Source organism: Castor canadensis, chromosome 14 (assembly GCF_047511655.1).
Source record: "Castor canadensis chromosome 14, mCasCan1.hap1v2, whole genome shotgun sequence".
Classification (NCBI taxonomy): domain Eukaryota; kingdom Metazoa; phylum Chordata; class Mammalia; order Rodentia; family Castoridae; genus Castor; species Castor canadensis.
This window is the reverse complement of record NC_133399.1, coordinates 28,107,379-28,130,398: the sequence shown is the minus strand read 5'-3', so window position 1 is coordinate 28,130,398 and position 23,020 is coordinate 28,107,379. Positions and strand designations below refer to the sequence as shown.

Sequence of the window (23,020 nt, the reverse complement as noted above, 5' to 3'; positions counted from 1 at the left end):
AGCATGTATTCAATGTTAAGCAGATATTTTTATATATCCTTATGATAACCAAACTATTAGCTGTGAAGAATCTGAAGTAAAAGAGAGACACTCCTTTTCCTAATACATAGCATACACTAATATAAAGACAAAAATAGCATATACTTTTCCAGAAGTACAAAAACACAATTTTGGATAGTAAGATAAAATTCTTTAATAGTATAATGATTAACTTTATCACTATGACTAATGATAATATGTAAATTTCAAAGACCCTTATTTCAATCACTTATCACATATTAATAACACATTACTATCATTATCTCATTAACATTTATTCATTGCAGCTGCAGAATAAGAAATCAATGTGGACAACAATGCTGAGGCACAGAGAAGTTAACAAGGTTCCCCACATGACAGAAATTATAAAGACATTCAGAAGAACTCAGAATTAAAATGTGAGGCTATGTTTGCAATGCCATTATACTTTTTTAATATTTCCCACTCATCAGAAAGTTTTAAGCACAGCACAAAGGTCTTAACCACAGGTTCAACTGAGGTATGTTTTAAAATTCTCTGCAGTTTTCCAAATAGTAATATTATTAAGATTTGACATGATGACTGATTTGAAGATTGTGTGGGCTAACACAAGAAAAGAAAGGATATGGCCTGTGCTAACACTAAGAGAGACCTGTGCTACCCATCCTGTGATCATTCCTTATCATTACCACTGTCCTCCTATGAGCACCTTGAGCAAGACACTGTTCTGCTCTTTGATCTACCAGAAATCCCAAAAGGAAAACAACAGGGTGCAAGGGTCTGCTGTTGCAGTGATAGGGAAGTAAAATGGATGTTGTGTTGTCAAGGGTACATCGTCCCACATTGTATGATGCTCTGTGTCCAGAATAAATGCAAATATGACTTCAATTATTGACATTTAATAACTTATCACAGATTACATTAAAATAATTTGTTTTTCATATTTTTGAGATAATAATGTGGCAGGAGTAGCAATACTTATATCAGACAAAGTAGACTTCAAACTTACATTGGTCAAGAGAGATAAAGAAGGACAGACACTTCATACTAATAAAAGGCAAAATACATCAAAAGGAAATAACTCTTAACCTATATGCAACCTATTTCACTGCACCCAACTACGTCAAGCATACACTAAAGGAATTAAGAGCACATATAACTCCAACACAGTGGTAGTGGGAGACTTGAATACCACTCTATCACCAACAGATAGAGGTCATCCAAATAAAAAATCAACAAAGAAATCTTAGAACTAAATGACACCATAAATCCAAAGAACCTAACTGATGTCTACAGAATATTTCATCCAACAACAACACAATATACATTCTCCTTAGCAGCCCAAGGAACTTTCTCCAAAATAGATCATATCTTAGGACACAAAGCAAGCCTCAGCAAATATAAGAAAACAGAAATAAACCCCCGCATTCTATTTAATCACAATGCATTAAAACTAGAACTCAACAACAAAAATAACAGCAGAAAACAATTGGAAGCTGAATAATAAATTGCTCAGTGATCAGTGGATCATAGCACAAATAAGATAGGAAATAAAAAGTTTCCTGGAAGCTAATGAAAATCAAAATATAAACTATCAGAAACTATGGGACACAAAAAGACAATCCTATCGGGCTGGGATGTAGCTCGGTGGTACAGCGCTTGCCTAGCATGCGTGAGGCCCTGGGTTCGATCCCAGCAAAGTTTATGGCCATGAATGCACATATTAAAATGACAGAAAGATCTCAAATAAATGACCTAATGCTATTTCTCCAGCTCCTAGAAAAGCAAGCACAAGCAAAACCCAAAACAAGTGGAAGGAAATAATAAAAATAAGGGGGAAAATTAATGAAATAGAGACCAAAAACTCCATACAAAGAATCAATGAACCAAAAAGCTGGTTCTTTGAAAAAATAAACAAGATTGACAAACCCCCAGCAAAATGAGGAGGGAAAAGACCCAAATTAGCAAAATCAGAAATGAAAAAGGGTAATTAACAGCAAACACCACAGAAAGGCTTCTCTTTTTAGTAATGGCCTTGTTTCACAGGTCCAAAATGCATACTATGCCTGGTGCCCAAAGAAGCTCCAGCCTCTGTCCTCAGGGTTGAATTGCATACATTGACAAAGTTTTCTGAGGCAGTCACCTATGAATGAGGAGATAAGGATGGAGCCGTCTACACTGGAGACATTCAACTGAAAATCTGAAAGGACAGAGGAATCAGTGACTTTCATATGACCTTGGAGGATTGATACACAGCATTCTTATTCAAATTGGGCATATTATGAGATCAAGTCTCTAATGACTTTCAAACATTATTGGAGGAGTGGAAGGAGAATATCCACATAGGTTTTGCACTCTAATCAGGTGAAAATGTGTATTTTCACTCCTTTATTCTGCTAGTTTGTAAAGCTCAATATCATTTATTTCCATAAAGTAAAATATTTATCACAAAAATGTTACTAAAAAAACATAAGTAACATTTATTAAATTCACATTCTTGTGAAATTATCAACATTGTATATTTTCAGAAACATCATTTTTCTCATCTGAAAAGTTTATATTAACTCAAAAAATTTCCAATTCTTTCCACCTTCCAACCATGGAAACCATCATTCTACTGAGATAAATTACAAGAAAATAAAACCTTTATATTACAAAATTAACGTGACTATAGTATATATTTATAAATCCAATGTTAAGTTTGTTTGTTTCAAAGTCACATTTCAAATAAATAACATAGGTCCTGAGATTAAACGTTCCTGCTGTGGAACCTCCACAGGATGTTTTTTATGTTCCTGATCCTCAGGTTTTTGGTGAAGAGACTCAGTGTTGGGTGACCACAGAGAATGACACTCTTTCTGAGACAATGAGATACAGAAGAGCCAAGTGCAATCAAATGCTTGCTCCATAAAATAAGCCAATGATTTACAAACGAGACACACAGTGGAGGGGATTTATCCTTGCCACCTGATAATTTGATTCTCAAAATGGAGGAGATAATTTTATAATAAGTAAAAACATCCAAGATACGAGAGAAAAACAAATGTGTAAGGGTAGTAATGAAATTGGAGACTTTACATCCTTGAAGTAGGTACATTGTAAGCTAATTAATTGTGCAGCTCTAAGTCCAAAACTCTAACCAAAAAAAGACTAAAAGAACTAAGAAGTCACAAAAGGAAAGATCAATGTTAATATAGTAAAGGCAAAGAAGACAGGAAGGCACAAAATGGTGGTACCACATGACAGCATGGTATCATACATATGTGTAAAACTGTATTAACATATCTGTGTTAGGTGTCTCGTCAAAGTGATTAATGTCTTGTGCATTTCATGTTCAGCAACCATCTCTGAGCCCTTGGTTAAGATGAAATGATGTCAGCCAAGGACAAGTTTCACTGGAAGTAGAAGTATAAAGGGTGAGGAGGTATGAGAACCAGGAGTAAGAGCAGGTTCCCAAGCATGGTGACCAGATGCATGGACAGAAACTGTGGAAAGAGGGAGGAAAAACTGCTGTTCTAGATCATTTGGAAGGTCAGTTAGATGTTATTATAACATCCAGGGAGATTTTGTGGTTAGTACTTAGTTGGAAAACTTAAAATGTAAAATGGATTGGAAAAGGAATTCATTTAAGAGGCAGCTGGAACTTTCTGTGTACATTAATGTTCAGATTTATATATGAATTAGTATTCATAAATATTTTCACACACCATCAAGTAATTCCACCATTGTGACAATCCCAGTCATCAAACATCTCTTTCATTTTGAATTGTATGTTTTCCACCTCCTTCTGTGCACATTGACTCAACTAAACAAGGTCACAAGACCAAAATCTTTTTAAAGATAACAAGTCAATAGTCACAGAAAATATACAGCCTATTCTTCCCTGAAAAAATATTGTCCTAGAAAGTCTTCATTCTTCTATATAAGAAAAATCATTCTACGTAGCAAGTAAATAAAATATAACTTTTATACTCTGATGGAGGCAATGATAAAATGCTCTTGATTTTGAATGTTTATGAAATTCTTAGAGCTTCCACAGCATTTCTGAACTAATCTGAGTAGATATTGGCAAAATACTCATTTATTCCAATTACAATCCAGGAGTTTCAACATTTTTGGATATTCTTATAACCCTCTTAAGGGCTCATTCAAATTTTGGTTGCCTTTTAATAACTGTTTAACAAGTAGCATCTATTCTTGTCTTTAGTGCAGTACACATTTTCATAAATATGATTTGGTTATATGTACATTGTCATGTAATATCACTACCATAAATATGGCACTTGTGTTCACTGCATCAGTCAGAAACTAAAACCCAATGAAATGTTATCACACAGTTTTGAAATTTTACACTTTGAACAGGTTTATTTATTTCCACTAAGAACACTTTACAATACACAAGTTTGTTGATGTCTGCTTTAGAAAGCATCATGTTTTTTTGGTATTTTAGTATTCCATGTGTATTACTTCATACATTTCTAATCATAAACCCTCTCATATATGTTGAGGGCTCTGGCACCAGGGAATGTTCCAATGCACAGGAATCAGTGCCATACGTCTTATGCATAAATAATAATTTTCCCATCTATATTTCCATACACATTTTCTTTTAGTTTAAGAAATGAAGGCAGCTTAGGTTCATTAGGCCATTTGCTGGCATAGTAATTTACTGTGGCAATACAGAAGTGTATACTACAGAAAATGTAGAAATTTTACTACAGAAAATTGACATAATGGTTATGACCATATGCTCTTATGGGAAGGAAGGATTTTTTTTTACATTTGGGGGTTTCTCAGTTTAATTAAGCAATTAAAGTTAAAATTGCTTTAATTTTAACTTATTACAGTTTCTTATTAAAGTACATAAGAAAGTTTAAAAGTGACCAGATACCAGACTTCAGCAGACTAATTTAATCAACATATCTGATGTGAAAATTTGGTGATCTGGCATTTTTAAATGATGGTTCCTAAACAGCAACTATACTCACTGTCAGTACTGCATACAACCTATACTCAAATCTGAAGATAATATATTTTTTATCATCTAATACTTCATAATGTTTTGAAATATCCTTTCTAAGTTTGAGTCCTTGTTATCTCTGCATGGTTTCATTCTCCTACATATCTATTTCCCAAAGGCAGCTAAGGTCAGGAATTTGGTGTGTGAACTTCCCTGACAATGTTTCCATGTCAGTGTTGATTTATGTATCCATAAACTGTTTCTTCAAGAATTTAACTATTCTTATCTAAATCTTATCTAAATATTATACAATAAAACACCTCTTATGTCTGAAATGTGGTAATTACACCAAAATGTATATTTACTTCTCAGTTTGTGTCAACTGGGATTGAACTCAGATAACAATGCTAAGTGTTAGAGAAACTAATAACCTCTTCTTTTTCACAGATATAAAGAGCTGAGTGATGACAGGCATGATGATGCATACTTTCAATCCCAGGTATTTTGGAAGCAGACAGGAGGCTTGATGTTGAAACTCAGTTAGAAAGTTAGAAAAACTCTGTCTTTCAAATAATGGGACATGGTAGTGTGCACATGTAATTCCAGCTAATTGCTACTAAGGTAAGAATAAGGTATTAATTGCTAATAAGTAGAGATAAGAGGATATAAGTCTGCAGGGTGTGATAGCAGAATGGTCCAAAGCACAAGAACCTACCTGAATAATGAACTAAATGAAAAACAGCTGGAGAGGTGACTCAAGTGATATATTACAAGCCTAGCAAGTATGACGCTCTGCAGTAAAAACCCCAGTAATGTCAAAAGAAAAATTTTATCGAATAAAATTCCAAATTACATCATAAATCTAAGAGTAAGACTCATTGGGGTTTTTTCACTATTTAAAACCAACCAGAAAATTTTAAGCATAGGTACACAAGTCCTAACCACATGGCCAACTCAGTAGCACTGTTAACCACTTTCCTGTTTCCTTAGCAGTAATGAAACCATTTGATATGGAGTTGGTCGATATAACAATTCAGAAGGACAAAGAAAGTTGCACGGATATTCTGGAGTGGGGCAATATGAAAAATAAATACTTAATAATGCAAATGAATAGATGAGTGCCCAACAGAACAACCAGTGTGGGAGGGAAGCAAAATTTGAGACTCCCAGGAAAACCATTGCATAAACTTTCAGCCCACATTGGTAAGGTTGGATATTGTTATCCTACCATCTTCCTAGTGAACTTTCATGTTTGCAGTCATGATGAGGAAATTGATTTTAATTGATCCACAAAGCAGTTATTGACTGAAGCTTTGTCTCTGCCACGTCATAACCAAGAACTGTGGTCATGGAAAACTTTCATTACATCACATTAAATCAAATGAAGGCTCAAACCCCACCTTTGTATCGGTATGAGCACAATAGGATAGGAGCTTTCTAATGCAGACATCAAAGGTGGAAGAGATGCAGGCATTCTGAACAGAACTGGAACCATCAAGCTAAGAACAGGCCAATAATTTAGCATTGTTGTTCTTGCAGTCTAAAGACACAGAGCTCATAGCTACACAAATATGTCTTCTGATTCCAAACTGTAAATACACTTCATATTAATGAAAGAAGAAGAACAGAAAATAAATGTAGAGAGAGAAGTTTGGGTCTTGCTTCTACTTAAGACAAATTTGAGATTTATCACTCATTTTATTCATTTCTTCCTTTTTTAATATTACTAATCTTGTTTCCTTTGTGGTAAAATTCACCTAATGAAAAGAATCATTTTAACCATTGCAAATACACATTTTCTTGGCATTGAAATTCAGTCACATTTTGGACAACCATTGCCATCAATATGTCCAGAAAATTTTTATCATCTCAAACTGAAATTTTTCAATGAATTAAATAAATTGCAAACCTTCAAATCATAAAACATTCAATCACAATTCTACCATGAAGAAAGTGCAAACCTGAGCCAGCAATCTTTAAAATAAAGACATGAACAAGAGCATATTTACATCTACTTCTTCAGTTTTGGTAAACTTTTCAAACTACAGTCCAAATAGATGCCACAGGGCTTGAGTTAAGGTTGTTTTATTGGGTAGGCGCTTCAAGGTTTGACTAATGTCTCTGTTCCTCAGGCAGTAGATGAAGGGATTCAGCATAGGGGTGACCACAGTGTACATCAGTGAGGCCACCACAACATGGCTTGAACAATGTGATATAGTTGAATCAAAGTACACACCAAGGGCTGTTCCATAAAATAAGCAAACCACTGACAGGTGAGACCCACAGGTGGAGAAGGCTTTATCCATCCCACTTGATGATGGCATTCTCAGAATGGAAGAAACAATTTTGTAGTAAGAGAAAAGGATTCCTGAGAAAGGAACAAAACCAAATACAGAAAGAAGAAAATACCTTACCATACTATTTTTTAAAGTTTCTGAACAGGACAGATTAAGTATTTGAGAAGGGTCACAGAAGTAATTAGAAATTTCCACATCTTTAAAACAGGTAAATTGTAAGGCTATCAAATTGTGTAGCTGGGAGTCCAAAAGACTGAACATAAAGGACATCAAAACTAAGACACAACAGAAATGAGAGTTCATAGTGACTGGATAATGCAGGGGGTGGCAGATGGCCACAAACCGGTCATAGGCCATCACAGTCAGAAGCATGTCATCCATATTTGCAAAAATGATACAAAGAGACATCTGTGTCAGGCAGTCCACATAGGAAATGACCCTGTTGTTAGTTTGGATGTCTGCAATCATCTTTGGGACTGTGGTGGAGATGAAACAGATATCAACCAATGACAGGTTGCAGAGGAAGAAGTACATGGGGTTGTGGAGGTTGGATGCAGAGGTAACAGCCAGGATGATGAGTAGGTTCCCAAGCACTGTGACCAGGTACATAGACAAGAACAGTCCAAGGATGATGGGTTGGAATTCGGGATCAGTTGAGATTTCCATGAGGTGGAATTCAGTGACACTTGTTAGATTGAGTGCTTCTACATTGCTTGCACAACTGTTGAAAGAAAACTCTTTGGAAAAGTGAAACAATCAAACAGCCAATGCAAGACTTCTTGATAATTATAAATTAGAATTCACAGTTGAGGTAAAAAATACATAACTGTATTTCAACTGTAACTACTGGCAATCCTCTAGGAATCTTTCACTCTTGGTTACTTTACTATCTGCCTCCTTACATACACATCAATTTTAGAGACATGCAACAATGTTAGAATAGGGAAAATATGAGTCAACAAGTTAACTATCACCATAAAGTACAAAATAGAAAATACATCATACACATATGCCTTTTGAGAAATATTCAATTTGATGGGAATTAAGAAGCAGTCAAACGCACCAGAAATGAACAAACAGAGAAGGAATATATGGAATCAATTCCATTCACAATAGCCTCAAAAAAATCAAATACATAGAAGTAAATTTAACAAAAGATGTGAATGACCTTTACAAGGAGAATTACAAACTCCTGAAGAAAGACATCGAGGAAGACTACAGAAGATGGAAAGATCCTGTGCTCATGGATTGGTAGAATAAACATAATAAAAATGGCTATACTACCAAAAGCAATCTACATGTTTAATGCAATTCCCATCAAAATCCCAATAACTTTCATCACAGAGATTGAAAAATCTACCCTAAAGTTCATTTGGAAACACAAGAGACTGTGAATAACCAAGACAATACCTAGCAAAAAGAGCAATGCTGTAGGTATCACAATACCTGACTTCAAACTATATTACAAAGAAAAAGTAGTAAAAACAGCATGGTACTGACACAAAAGCAGACATGAAGACCAGTGGAACAGAACAGAAGATGCAGATATGAATCCACACAACTATACCCACCTCAATTTTGACAAAGGTGCCAAAAATATACAATGGAGAAATGACAGCCTCTTCAACAAATGTTGGTGGGAAAAGTGGTTATCTGTCTGCAAGAAACTGAAGCTAGATCCATGTCTGTCACCTTGTACTAGTATCAACTCAAAATGGATCAAGGACCTAAAGATCAGACATGAAACACTGAAGTTACTACAGGAAGGAGCAGGAAGCACTCTGGAACTAATAGGAATAGACAAACACTTCCTTAATAGAACCCCAGCAGCCCAGCAACTAAGAGAAAGGATGGACAAATGGGACTTCATAAAATTAAAAAGGTTCTGCACAACAAAAGAAATGGTCTCTAAACTGAAAAGACCACCCACAGAGTAGGAGAAAATATTTGCCAGCTATACATCAGACAAGGGACTGATAACCAGAATATATAGGAAATTTAAGAAACTAAACTCCCCTAAAATCAATGAACCAATTAAGAAATGGGCAACTGAATTAAACAGAACTTACTCAAAAGAAGAAATTCAAATGGCCAAAAAACACATGAAAAAATGCTCACCATCTCTGGCCATAAAGGATATGCAAATCAAAACCATACTAAGATTGCACCTCACCCCTGTTAGAATAGCCATCATCAAAAACACCACCAACAACATTTGTTGGCAAGGATGTGCAGAAAAAGGAACCCCTCGTACACTGCTGGTGGGAATGCAAGCTGTTGCAACCTCTAGAAAAAGATTTGGAGGCTTCTTAAAAATCTAAACATAGACCTGACATATGATCCAGCAATCTCACTCCTGGGGATATATCCAAAGGAATGCAACACAGATTACTCCTGAGGCACCTGCACACCCATGTTTATTGCAGCACTATTCACAATAGCCAAGTTAAGGAAACAGCCAAGATGACTCACTACTGATGAATGGATCAAGAAAATGAGGCACTTGTACACATTGGAATTTTATTCTGCCATGAAGAAGAATGAAATCTTATCATTTGCAGGTAAACTGATGGAACTAGAAAACATCATTCTGAGCGAGGTTAGCCAGGCTCAGAAGACCAAAAGTCGTTATGTTCTCCCTCATATGTGGACTTTAGATCTAGGGCAAATGCAGCAATGTTGTTGGACTTGGATCACATGACAAGGGGAGAGCACATACGGGAGTTACAGGAATAGTTAGAAAACCTAAAACATGAAAGCATTTGATGTCCCCCCTCCAGAGGAACTAATACAGAAACCTTAAAGAGACAGAGTTTATCATGAGAAAGGGATCAGTAACCAGGGTAAAGATCAGTTAGAGACAAATCAACATGGGTCATAACACGTGTACACGAAAGCAATGCTAGGAATAGGAATATTTCTGGATAGCTATCCTTAACTAGCAAAAATACTTTGTCTTCCATATTATGCTTGTCTCTTTTCTTCAACAAAATTAGTGATAACGGCAGAACAGGACCTGCCTAGAATTGAGGGGGGAAGGAGGGAGAGGTGGGCGAGGGGGGCAAGGGGGAGAAATAGCCCAAACAATGTATGCACATGTGAATAAATGAATAATTTTAAAAAAACAAAACTGTATTCTTTTCTTTATTTACAGTGTTTGTAAATACTACATAAGGTAGTACTGCATTATCTGAACATTAAAATATGCAGTTCACAATGAGAAAACTCTGTAGTGTGCTAGTCTTCTCTCAGAAGTTTTCCTCACTCCTAGGTTTTCTAATTTCCCTTTTTAAGGATTCAATTAGTCTCATGTTTCATTTTTAAATCTTAAAATCATTTAACATTTAACTCAGATTAATGTCCTTGATGCACTTCGATTTTTAGAAAGTTTCCTTAGTTCAATGCACATCTGCATATGACATTTGCACACACTGCACCCTGGATGATTTAAAAAGCAAATGACCAAAAGCACCTTTGAATTTATTAATTTTACACATGTTCATTTGAGCCACACCAATATATGTCAGTAAAATATCTGACATGTATATGACAACTCTACTCTTTTTTGATTAGATACTCTAGAGTAATAATAGGCTTGATTGTTTTCTTAATTAAAATACCTCCTGTTTTTATTTAAAGACAGTAACACCAAGGAAAGTTCCAAGGCCCAAGTTTGGGTCCCACATTATATATTTTCAATAAATAGATTTTCACAGCATTCATTCTGGACGCTTAAATTTCCATTTGCTTATGTCACATACATGAAGAAATCCTGGCCTCAAATTTTTTTCAAGGGAAACTATAATGTAACTGGGAAAAATGCAAAGAATAAGTACATGAAATAATGTAAATATATGTGACAATAATGTCTCCACTTAAATTATAAAAGAGGGATTTTAATTATCTACTGTGTATGGTTATCTAAGGATGTGTTTGTTTCATGTCTTATAAAAAGATGATTCTTCATCTGTTTTTTTATACATATATAAGTATGAATATTTTTAATATTCAGTTACCCTTACCCTACACACAGAACAGAACAAAAGCTACTTTATCATTATGTTCACATTTGAAGTTCTTTTGTTAATTTTTTGCACCAGAGTTGAGAACCATTATCTTACATATTTCTTGGCATTCAGAAAATGCTCCCTGAATATTAAGCACTCTTACATTCAAAATGCTCACCATCTACATTATCATGTTAAGAATTGATAATATTTGCCTCAAAAATAATATTTATGTAGGTCTTAAAAGTGCTTATGAGATGTAGTGTTTGGTATCTCTGCATGATTCTGTTCTCCTTATGCTTCAGCCTCTGAAGGGAAATATTTTAATGTATTTGTGGACAGATTTTCTGCTGAATATTTCCATATTGATATTAATTTAAGTATCCAGAAAGACTTTCTCTAAAAGTTACCTTAAAAGTACCTAATGTTTTTCAAAGTATTATACAACACCACATCTATCATTTTGGAAATGGACTAGTTTACATCTGCAAGTCGTCTAAGTCTCCTCATGAAACTCAAACTTTGACTACAAGAGCTTCAACAGATACATCACTTTACCTGAGAGGGACATCATCTGAATTGTAAGTTTATTATTAGGGAAACACTTTGAAAATTATTATGCTTCTGCATTTCATACTGTGAGTATATCTGAAGAATAAGCTGATTAGTGGATCCGATCACCAACAAATCATGTGCATTAAAGTTGACTATTCATGACATAGATTCTTCCCCAATGAAATCATACTTTATACACTATCAGCTGTGACTTCTTATTATTGTGATATTCCATCAAAATATCCAGCAGTCTGTCCAATAATAATCCCTGCACCCCATCACACAAAGACATTTTATTCAAATAAGGGATATCACAATTTGGCTCCAGTAGAGGAGACAGTGCCGTAGGAATTGGAGTCAGACAATAACCATGTTAGTTCCTGATCATTGACCTGCTACTATATACAGAGTATGTGTAAATCTATCTACCTTTCTGGGAAAATAACCTGATCTACATAACATTTGTTGCACCTAAGAAGAATCTGGAACTTAATAAATATTGATCATTTGTGTTTGTAAATAAATAATTGCATCCTGATGAAAACATTAAGTTTATTGTTGACTAAAGTTGTAAAACAGCGCTGTAGCCTGGAATGACATGAATCTATACACTGTGTCTCACCCCATGCTATAAATATATGTGTCCTACTCTGTTTGTGCCACTTTTTATTTTAATTCACACACGAAAATCACTGTATGCTTTTCATAACTGATTTGAGTGCATTTGATTATTGAATTTAGGGCCCATATGTCCTTGACATAGGCACAAACAAGATCTATTTTATCATGGCTGTGCTTGAATATGATAATCCTGAAAAGGATGAAAGTGCAGACATGAAAGCATTGTGTGTCTTGAAGACACAATAATACCAAGGAGGTATTTTTATGCCTCTTCTGTGCCAAGTATCTAATTCTTGGAGAATCAGAAATTAAACTGAGATATTCCTTACCAAACACAAAGGACATGTTTATATAAGGACAAAAATAAATTTCCTTTTATGCAAATATGAAAATGAAATTTCAAGGAGAAGAATAATTTTCTTTAGTGGTACAAATATTAACCTTGTTATTGCTACCAACTTTAATATCTAAAATTTATGGATCACTCATTTCAAATATCATTAATAACAGTTTATTATTCAATGTCTGTTTCTTTTTCTTACCTAATGCAGCTCCAGGAGCTAGAAATCAGTGAAGGGGAAAATACTGACCCTCAGACTAGCAAACTTCCTTATGTGGCAGAAATTATAAGTGGAGATATAAATTGTGTTTCTAAGCTTGTTTCCTATTTTTTAGTAAGCAGAAAGTTTGAAACAGGGTACAGAGGTCTTAACAACAGCTATGATGGACATATATTTTTACTGTGTCCAGTTCGATAAGTGAGAATTTCATCAAGATCTGCCATGATGTCTTCATGGATATTGTGTGACTTAATACAGTTACAGAGAAGGATGCAGAAAGATTCAAGAATCTACTTGAATGGCAGACAGATACACATGTGGTAAACACTATTGCTATTCTTTCTGTGATCATTCCCTACAATCTATGACTGTCATCCATTTGTGCAGCTGACTGTCACCCACTCCTCTACTATATAAACTACCCAAATCTCAAGTTCTAAGGGCCTATTACTGGAGTAACAGAGAAGTGAAATGGATGTTTGGCTTTTAAGGACACATTTTCCCAGGATTCTCCTTGTGTGATGCTCTGTGTCTATAAGCAGACAGCCCAATACAATCATGACTTTAACTGCTAGAGCCTAAACATCAACAACAGGTTACATTAAAATAATTTGCTATTTCAGTTTTGCAAGATAATGATATTGTGAGTTTTTTTTTAAATGCAGTAACGTACATACATGAAAAGAAAAGAGATACATGGCATAAACAGCTCAGAGCCAGCCACAAGTGTATCTCACAATAATGGTTCATGACATTATGATTACTGTCATCTTCATCTCACCTTCATAATCTTTTTTGGAATAACTAGGAAATGGTGCAGAAGGTTCCACATCTCCTATTTGTGACAGACATCCATGGTTAGGAGATCCAGGAGAGGTGCAAAGAGAATTCTGAATAAGATTTCAGTATACTAAACATAACTAAGAACAAAAACTTTCCAGTCTGCAAATGTGCACATTTTTGTATTGGTATTCACCCATCAGCTATCCAAAATGTCATGTTTATTCTCATGATTAGGAGGATAAACAAAGAGCCTTTCTCTCATCTACCCCTCAACACTTACTAGGATAAACCGCTTTCCTCTTTAGTCATGGCCAAGCTGTGTAAGTTCAAAGACCTTCCCACACCTGGTGTCCAACGAAGGTTCAGCTCCTGACTGCAGGATTGAAAAGAATGCAGTCGCAGTGGGAGTTTTCGGAGGCAGACACCTATGAATGAGGACACAGGGATTGAGCCACATACCCTGGAGGCATTCAGCTGAAGGCCAGAAAGGACAGGATGATCACTGACTATTATGTGACCTTGGAGGATCAATGCACAGCACTTGTCATTAACCAAATTGCAGATATTGTTGGACCAAGTCTCTAAGGAATTTCAAACACTAAAGTGGGAGAAGAGAAAGATAAAAGAATATTAACAGCCTTCAGATTCTTTGACTACTCAGATGAAGAGTTTTTTTACTTTTCAACTCTTTAATTTCTGCTTATTCTTTAAAGATTCAGTAGCTTTCTTTTCATTTTACTAATAATTTTAAAACTACTATTTAAAGTAGTTTTAATTTTAATTCTAATTTTATTCTCATTTACACATTGCAAAAATGTTATGATTTTAAACATATTAATTACAAACTCAAATAACGTTTCTGAAATTCCGATTGTTACAAAATTACTAACATCATACATCTCCATAAACATCTACTTTACAAACACAAAATTCATATTTATTAATAATTTCCGTTATTACCATCACCCACACTTGGCACCTGTCATTTCTCTACAAAAAAACTCAACAAAATAAAGCCAAGAAACTTAAAAGTAATATGATCAAAAAAGTAGAATATGTAATCTAAATGGAAAGATCTGTAGTTTTCAAAACTACATTTCAAATAAATGCCAATGATCCTGAGATTAAACTGTTTCATTCTGGAGCCTCCATAGAGTACTTTTGATGTATCTATTGTCCAGGTTTTAGATGAGGGACATAGCACAGGTTGTCTACATTGGATAACATGGAAACTCATAACACTCTAATACAATGTGAAACAACACAGTCAAGTGCACGCTAATGCCTGTTCCATAACATAAGCAAATGATTAACAAGAAAGACATGCAGCTGAAGAGGATCAACCCTTCCCACCTGAAGACTGGATTTTTGGAATAGAAGAAATAATTTTATAATAAATGAAAAGTATCCAAGATATGGGGCAGACATAAACATGGTGCCAGTAATGTAATTCATTATATCATTACTGGAGTTGTCAAAGCAGGCAAAATTAAAGAACTACACATGGCACAAATTAAATTGGATATTTTACATCTTTAAATAGGAAAATTGTAAGTCAATTTAATTTTGAAGGTGCAATTCCAAAACAAACCAAAAAACAGACAAAATTGGAAGAGACAAAAAGGTCAATGTTCATGGAGTAATGTAAAGGACGACAGATGGGCACAGTGATGATAGAGCTCCACAGCAGACGCATACCATACACACATGCACAGATGAGTTAAAAGACATCGTCATGTGTCTCTCCTAAGGAATTAGTGTTCTGTGAATTTCAGTTTCTACCATCATCTCTGAGCCCTTGATGAAGATGAGTTATGTCAGCCAAAGACAGGTTGGAGAAGAAGTATATGGATATTTGAAGATGGGAGTGCAAAGTGACAAGCAAGAGGATGGGCAGCTTCCCAAGCATAGTGGCCTGAAATATGGACAGAAACAATCCAAAGATGCAGACTACTGTTCTGGATCATCTGCATGACAATGAGGCATATATCTGAGACACAGGTTTGATTTTGTGGTCAGGAATTGTTTGCAAACCTTTTGCAAAAGAAAAAAGAATTGGAAAAGAAAATTCAATAAAGAGGCACACGGATACACACATAAATGTATATGTACATATATACATATATGCATATATACACACACTTATATAAGGGGGATATTAAAGGAGGGGGAAGGATATAAGGAAAGGGTGTGGGAGGGTGAATATGGTGGAAATATTATGGATTCAGGGATGAAAGTAGAAAACTGAATCATGATGAACCCATTCTATGAATGGGAGAGGGGGAATAAAGGAGAATGATTCAAGGGTGAATTTAACTAAGCTATATTGTAAGCACTTTTGTAAATGTCACATTATATCCCCAGTATAACAACAATAGGATCAGAAAAATAAACAGGAGTGACAGAACCATAAAAAGAAACAACAATATGATCAGAAAAATAAACAGGAGTGATAGAACCATAACAATAAACACCCTGGTGGTCAAAATAAAAATTAACAAATTAACAATCCAGACCTCTGCAAACCCACTTAATCACAGTAACTGCATGTAAAGATTTTGTGTCCTTGCATTAAGAACAGGGTATCTAATATCAACTATATTTACTATCAGTAATGTATATTGCCTATATTAAAATGTGAAGATTCTATAACATTTGCTTCTGACCTAACAGTTCATTTGTTTTGTATTATCATTTGTGAACTTTGAGTCCTTGTTATCCCTGAGTGTTTTCATTCTCCTGCACATCCCATTCCCAAAGGCACCCACTGTCAAGAATTTGGTGTACTTCCCTGCCAATATTTCCACGTCAGCATTGGCATATGTATCCATAAACTGTTTCCTTAAGAATTTACCTAATACCTAAATTTCATGTAAGTAATAGTTGATGAATCACCTGTTCACTTTGAAATGTGCTATTTACATTAGAATGTATTTTTGTTTCTTTGTCTCTGTCAACTGGAATTGAACTCAGATGACAATGCTGAATGTCAGAAACACTAATAACCTGCTCTTTTTCATGGAAATAAGGAATTGATCAAGGCAAGGCATGGTGATATCTGCCTGAAATCCCAGGTGTTTAAGTGGCAGAAACAAGAGAACGGAGTTTCAAAGCTAGCTAAGACAAAGAAGTTAGCAAGACCTTATTCCTTCAAAAAAAAAAAAACCAACATGATGTTGTGCAAATGTAATCCCACTTAACTGAGTGGTAGAAGATACAGGTCTGAGCCCAGAATGGGCAAAATCACCAGAACCTATCTGAAAAACCAAACTAAAGCCAAAAAAGTCTGTAGATGTGCCTCAGGTGGTAGATGGTTTTCCTAGCAGTGTTAATCCCTCAGGAAAAAACCCCAGTATCATCCAAAAAGGGTGATACCACAACATTCCAAATTATATTGACAATCTCTGGGTAAAATTCACTGGTCTTTTTCACTGCTTGTCAATCACCAGAAATTTTTATGTATAAGTACAGATGTTTTAACAATACATCCAACTCAGGAGTATTGTTAACCTCTTTCCTGTTTTCTGAGCAGTAATGAATCCATTTGAGATGTGATGATTACAAGAATTAGTGAGTACATGGAATTCTCTAAGGATATCCTGGAGTGGAGGAATGTGAAAAATGAGTGCTTAATAATGATGGGTGCATTCCCATTCGTTGATTTTCCCTATGATCACGGATATCATGTAATTGTTCTTGCAGTAACCACCAACTTATCTGTCTTGTGGTCTACTAGAAAAGCTCATTGAGGATAGGGTGTCATCCTAAGTGATGATAGAGTAAATGTACTGGATAAGTGGTCAAGGAACAAAACCTGTAAGAGCAAAGCAAAATTTGAGTGAGGAATTTAAAATATAACAATCATAAATTTACAGCCCTCATAAGTGAAATTGCATATTGATATCCCTCTATCTATCTGGCCAATTTCTATATTTGTCCTCTTAATGAGGAAACAATGGTTTTAATTGATCAATCCATTCTCCACCCAAGCAGTAACTGTATCATTAGTGAGAACTATGGTCACAGGGGACATTCATGGTACTGCCTGAGATTCAGTGAAGGCTAAGTCCTGAGCTGGTGTAGTGGCTTAAGTCTTAGAGAGCCTGTCTGGCAAGCATGAGGTCTTGAGGTGAAACTCCAGTACAGACAAAAAAATAAAAAATAGAAAATTATAAGAAGGCTCAATCTCCATCCCTATATTGGTATGCACACTCAGTTACAACTTCCTGATGCAGACACAAAAAGTGGAGGAAACCCAGGCATTGGCACCAGAAATGGAATCATTAAAGTTGAAAACAGCCCAATTCTTTACTATTGAAAAAATTGGAGTCACAAGGTGTAGAGCTCGTAGTTACACAAATGAAGGAAGAGGAAAAGAAAATGAATTTCCAGAAAGGATTTTGTAAACTTCACCTCCTCAGAAGAAATCTTGAGTTGATTTCTTTCTTTCTTGATATCATTAATCTTCTACATTCCATTGTAGCAAAATTCACATAAAAATGTACCAGCTTAATAATTTTAATGCTCATTTTGTGGGCATTAAATTACAATGACATTTTTCTGCAACTATCTCTATTATCCATCTCCAGAAAAACTTTCATCTTTGCAAGTTAAAATTTTTTAACAAACTGAATAAAATCTTTCACCTCTTACTCTTCTCAGTCACCATTCTAGTATGAAATAAAATGTGGCAACTTAAAGCCATCAGTCTTCTAAGTGAAGACATTAATGACAAGGTATTGACATGTAGTTCTTCAATTTTGCTAATCTCTTCAACCTAACGGTGAAATGGATGTCGCAAAGCTTGAGTTAAGACTGTCTTACTGTGCAGACGCTTCAGGGTCTTACTAAGGTCCCTGTTCCTCAGACTGTAGATGAAGGGGTTCAGCATAGGGGTTACCACAGTGTACATCAGCGAGGCCAGCACAACATGGCTAGAACAATGTGATATAGTTGAACCAAAGTACATGCTAATGGCTGTTCCATAAAATAAGCAAACCACTGACAGGTGAGACCCACATGTAGAAAATGCTTTATGCCTCCCACTTGATGATGGGATTCTCAGAATGGAAGAAACAATTTTGTAGTAAGAGAAAAGGATTCCTGAGATGGGGACAAAACCAAATATAGAAACAAGAAAAAACATTATCACATTATTTCTAAAAGTTTCAGAACAGGAAAGATGAAGTATTTTAGAAGGGTCACAGAAATAATTAGAAATTTCCACATCCTTAAAACAGGTAAATTGTAAGGATATAAAATTTTGCAGTTGGGATCCCAAAAGGCTAAACCATAATGACACCACAACTAAGACACAACAGAAGCAAGGACTCATGATGACTGGATAATGCAGGGATTGACAAATGGCCACAAACCAATCATAGGCCATCGCAGTCAGAAGCATATCATCCATATTTCCAAAAAGGAGAAAAAGTGACATATGTGTCAAGCAGCCCACAATAGAGATGACTCTGCTCTGAGTTTGGATATCCACAATCAACTTTGGGACTGTGGTGGTTATGAAACAGATGTCAGCCAATGACAGATTGAAGAGGAAAAATTACATGGGGGTTTGGAGATTTGAGTCAGAGCTGACAGCCATAATGATGAGAAGATCCCCAAACACTGTGATCAGGTACATGATCAGAAATATTCCAAAGAGGATGGGCTGCAGTTCTGGATCCTCTGAGAGTCCCATGAGGTGGAATTCTGAGACACCTGCTAGATTTCTTGCTTCTATGATGCTTGGACAGCTGTTAAGAAAGAAAATTCATTAGAAAAATTATTTTTTTTCAGGTAGATATGACTGTGTATATCTGTATCCAAGTATTTACACATTAGAATTCACACTAGTGATAAAAGAAATATTCAACAAATATATTTCAATGTGACAATCGCAATCCTCTAGAAATCTTTTATTCTTGGTTGCTTTGCTATCCACCTAGTTCTATACATAGCAACTTTAGAGATACTCAAGCCTGTAAGAGGCTAAGATTATAAGAGTCACGAGTCGAGGATCACCTTAAAATACAAAATAGTCTTAAAGAATGAATCATATCCACTTCCCTAGTAGAAAGAAAGTTAAGGAACAGTCATTAGTACCTTGTTTTCTTTTAAGAAAGTTGTATGACTTCCTTTACTTCGAGTATTTATAAACTCTACTTGAGGTACCAGTACATTACCTGACCACTAAAACTGACAGTGTGTAATCGGAAAACCTACCGGTATGCCTCTTTTCTCCCAGAAGTTTTTTCTTATTCCTAGACTTTCAATTTCCCTACTTCAAGGATGTTACTGTTTTCTCACATTTCATTTGCATATTTTAAAATTGTTTAATATGTAGCTCATATCAGTGCCATACTGAAATTCACACTTTTGTGAAGTTTGCTCAGTTAAATACACAAAAGGATAAGGTATTAGCACACACTGCACCTATCAGGAAGCACCCTTGCATTTATTCATTTTGCATATGCTTATTTCTATTAACTCTATACATATCAGTAAAATAACTGTTATGTAATACAGCTGCTTACTCTTTTCCTTGAGTATGTACTCTAGAGTACAAAGTAATATGCTTCATTGTTTTCTTAATTATAAGACCTCCTACTTGCATCTGAAGACTTTAGCACCAAGGAAAGTTACAAGCCCAGGTTTGAATCCCAACCTTCTAAATTCCAATCAATAGCTTTTCACATTAATCTTCCTGATTCATAAATACCAATTCTCTTATTTTAGCTACATAACAAAACCATGGACTCAAGTTTTCTCAAGGCACACTATCATATTTCACCAGGAAAACTGAAAAACATAACAGATATGAAATGATGCAAACACACCTGAAAGAGTGTTTTTCCCTATAAATTATAAAATAGGTATTATAATTATCTACACTATATCATTCAGTAAGAACACATTTAAAATAGTTTGTCTTATAAGAAGTGGTTTTAAGTTTTCATTAATATAAGTAGAATATTTTTAAATATCCAGATAACTTGCCCTCAGACAAAAGAGAACCAATTTTTTCAGAATGCCTACATTTGAAATTTTTATATTACTTTCTGGCACCAGAATTGAGAATCAGTGTCTTCAATATTTCTTGACAATTAGAAAATGCTCCATGAATATTATTAACAGACTCTATACTAAATCCCACATTAGCATATTAAGATTTAATAATGTTTATCTCAAAAATAATATTTATGGAGGTTGTAATGTACTTATAAAATATGATTTTTTGGTTCCCTTGCATCATTTCATTCTCCTGTGCATTGGTTCCTAGAGAAAAATATTTTAATGTTTTAGTAGACATATTTTCTTCTCAATAGGTCTATGTCAATAGTGATTTATACATCCAGAAAGACTTTCCCTGAATGGGTGCTTTAAAAAAAAACTAAAGTTTGTCTAAGGAGTATACAGTACAATACCTATTGCTCATGAAATGTTCTAGCTTACATAAGCAAGTGGTCTGTTTCCCTGTGAAGTGCAAATATCCACTACAAGAAATGTCATGGACTTATCAGCTGTAGTGACATCATCTAACTTGTAAGTTTATTTTTAGGAGGACAGTTAAATTCTTGAACCCTTCTGCATTTCACAGAGGTAGAATTTCTGGTTCATAAATTGGTTGGTGGATAGTTCTCTGATTTCCAACAAATTATGTGTATTAAAGTTAACTATTAATTACATAGATTTTCAAAAAAAAGTGGTACATTATCACCTACACTCTCTTATTCTTGTTATATACTGTCAAAATACCCTTTCCATCTATCTAAGAGTAATCTCTTTAGCCTAACACACAAAAATTTTATTTCCTGTAGGTAGTATTTCTATTTTGCTCCAATACAGGAGACAGTGCTCTGGAAATTGGAGTTTGACAATGACCATGTTGGTCTCCATCACTGACCTGGTATCGTTTGCAGAATATGTGCAAATGGCTCCAATTCTTTGTGCTCACTGCTTAACATAAAGAGAGAAAATGACCCCATCTACTCAACATATGTTGCATGTAAGGAGAGTCTGGAATTTAATAAATATTGATCATGTTTTTGAATAATAGATTACTGCAATTTTGCCTATTGTAACATAGAGCCAAGGTATCCACGACATAGACATAAACAAAATCTCTTCTATCTTATCTCTAGTTCTATGTGATATTCTTGAAAAAGATGAAAGTGCACACAGGAAAGCATCAAATGTGTTGATACCACAGTGACTATTGTCTATTAATGCAAATCTAGGAAGCATCTACTCAATACGTAGAAGACATTTTATGCATCCTCTGAGCCAAGTATCTGATATTGCAGATAATCAGAAATTAAATGGACACATTCATCATCAAATACACAGAACACATTTTAAAAGGACAAAAAATGAGATTTCCATTTCCAGAATTAGGAAAATGTAACTGCAGGTAGTAGACTCATTTTTCTTAATAGTATATCATTACTCTTAATTTTAATGTCTAAATTTTTTTCACTTGTTTTAAGTATTTATCACATATTAATAACAATTTATTATTCATTATCTGTTTAATAGTTAATCAGTGAAATAACAGCAACTAGTAATTAATGTGAATAAAATGCCAAGCCCCAGAGATGCCAACAAACTTCCCTACATGACAGATACTATATGTGAAGTCAGAATAATACAAATTAAAATGGCAATCTCTGTGTCCAATGCAACAAAATTGTTTCCATATTTCAAAGATAGCAGAAAGTTTGAAATAGGGTACAGAGATCTTAAACATAGGCAAATTGAGCTCCCCAGTTTTTACAAGTGCCACATTTAAACTTATGTCCTTCCATCAGCTAACCAAACTGTCATGTTTGTCTTCATGATTAGTAGGACACAAAAATAGTGCTTCCCTCATGCAGTGGGAACTGGATGAGTACATCCTCAGTACTCACTGGGTTAAGCTATTTCCCACTTTAGTGATGCCTAAGGTGTGCTGGTCCATAGATTCCCCCATGCATGGTGACCAATGAAGCTTCAGACTTTGTTCTCAGTATTGAGGTGAATATAGTGACAAATGGAAGTTTGTGGAGGTAGAGAATGATGAAATGAGAAGACAGAGATGGAATCAGCTACACTGGAGACATTAAGCTGAAGGTCTGAAATGACAGGCTGATCACTGATTGTTATATGACCTAGGAGGATCACTGCACAGATTTCATAATTAGCAAAATTGTGGATATTATTGGAACAAGTCTCTAAGGAATT

The 23,020-nt window shown here is 35.0% G+C and overlaps 1 protein-coding gene across 1 annotated transcript; it reads right to left on the bottom strand.

Annotated features, from left to right (window-relative positions):
- Window positions 1-7,020: 7,020 nt before the first annotated feature.
- LOC109676438 (olfactory receptor 7E178-like) lies at window positions 7,021-22,769 on the bottom strand. The gene is made up of 5 exons (XM_074053288.1): window positions 22,708-22,769; window positions 19,366-19,554; window positions 18,626-18,735; window positions 14,082-14,226; window positions 7,021-7,996 (listed from the first exon to the last, which is right to left on the bottom strand). Exons 1-5 carry the CDS (start codon window positions 22,767-22,769, stop codon window positions 7,021-7,023), a joined length of 1,482 nt encoding a protein of 493 aa, XP_073909389.1.
- Window positions 22,770-23,020: the final 251 nt, after the last annotated feature.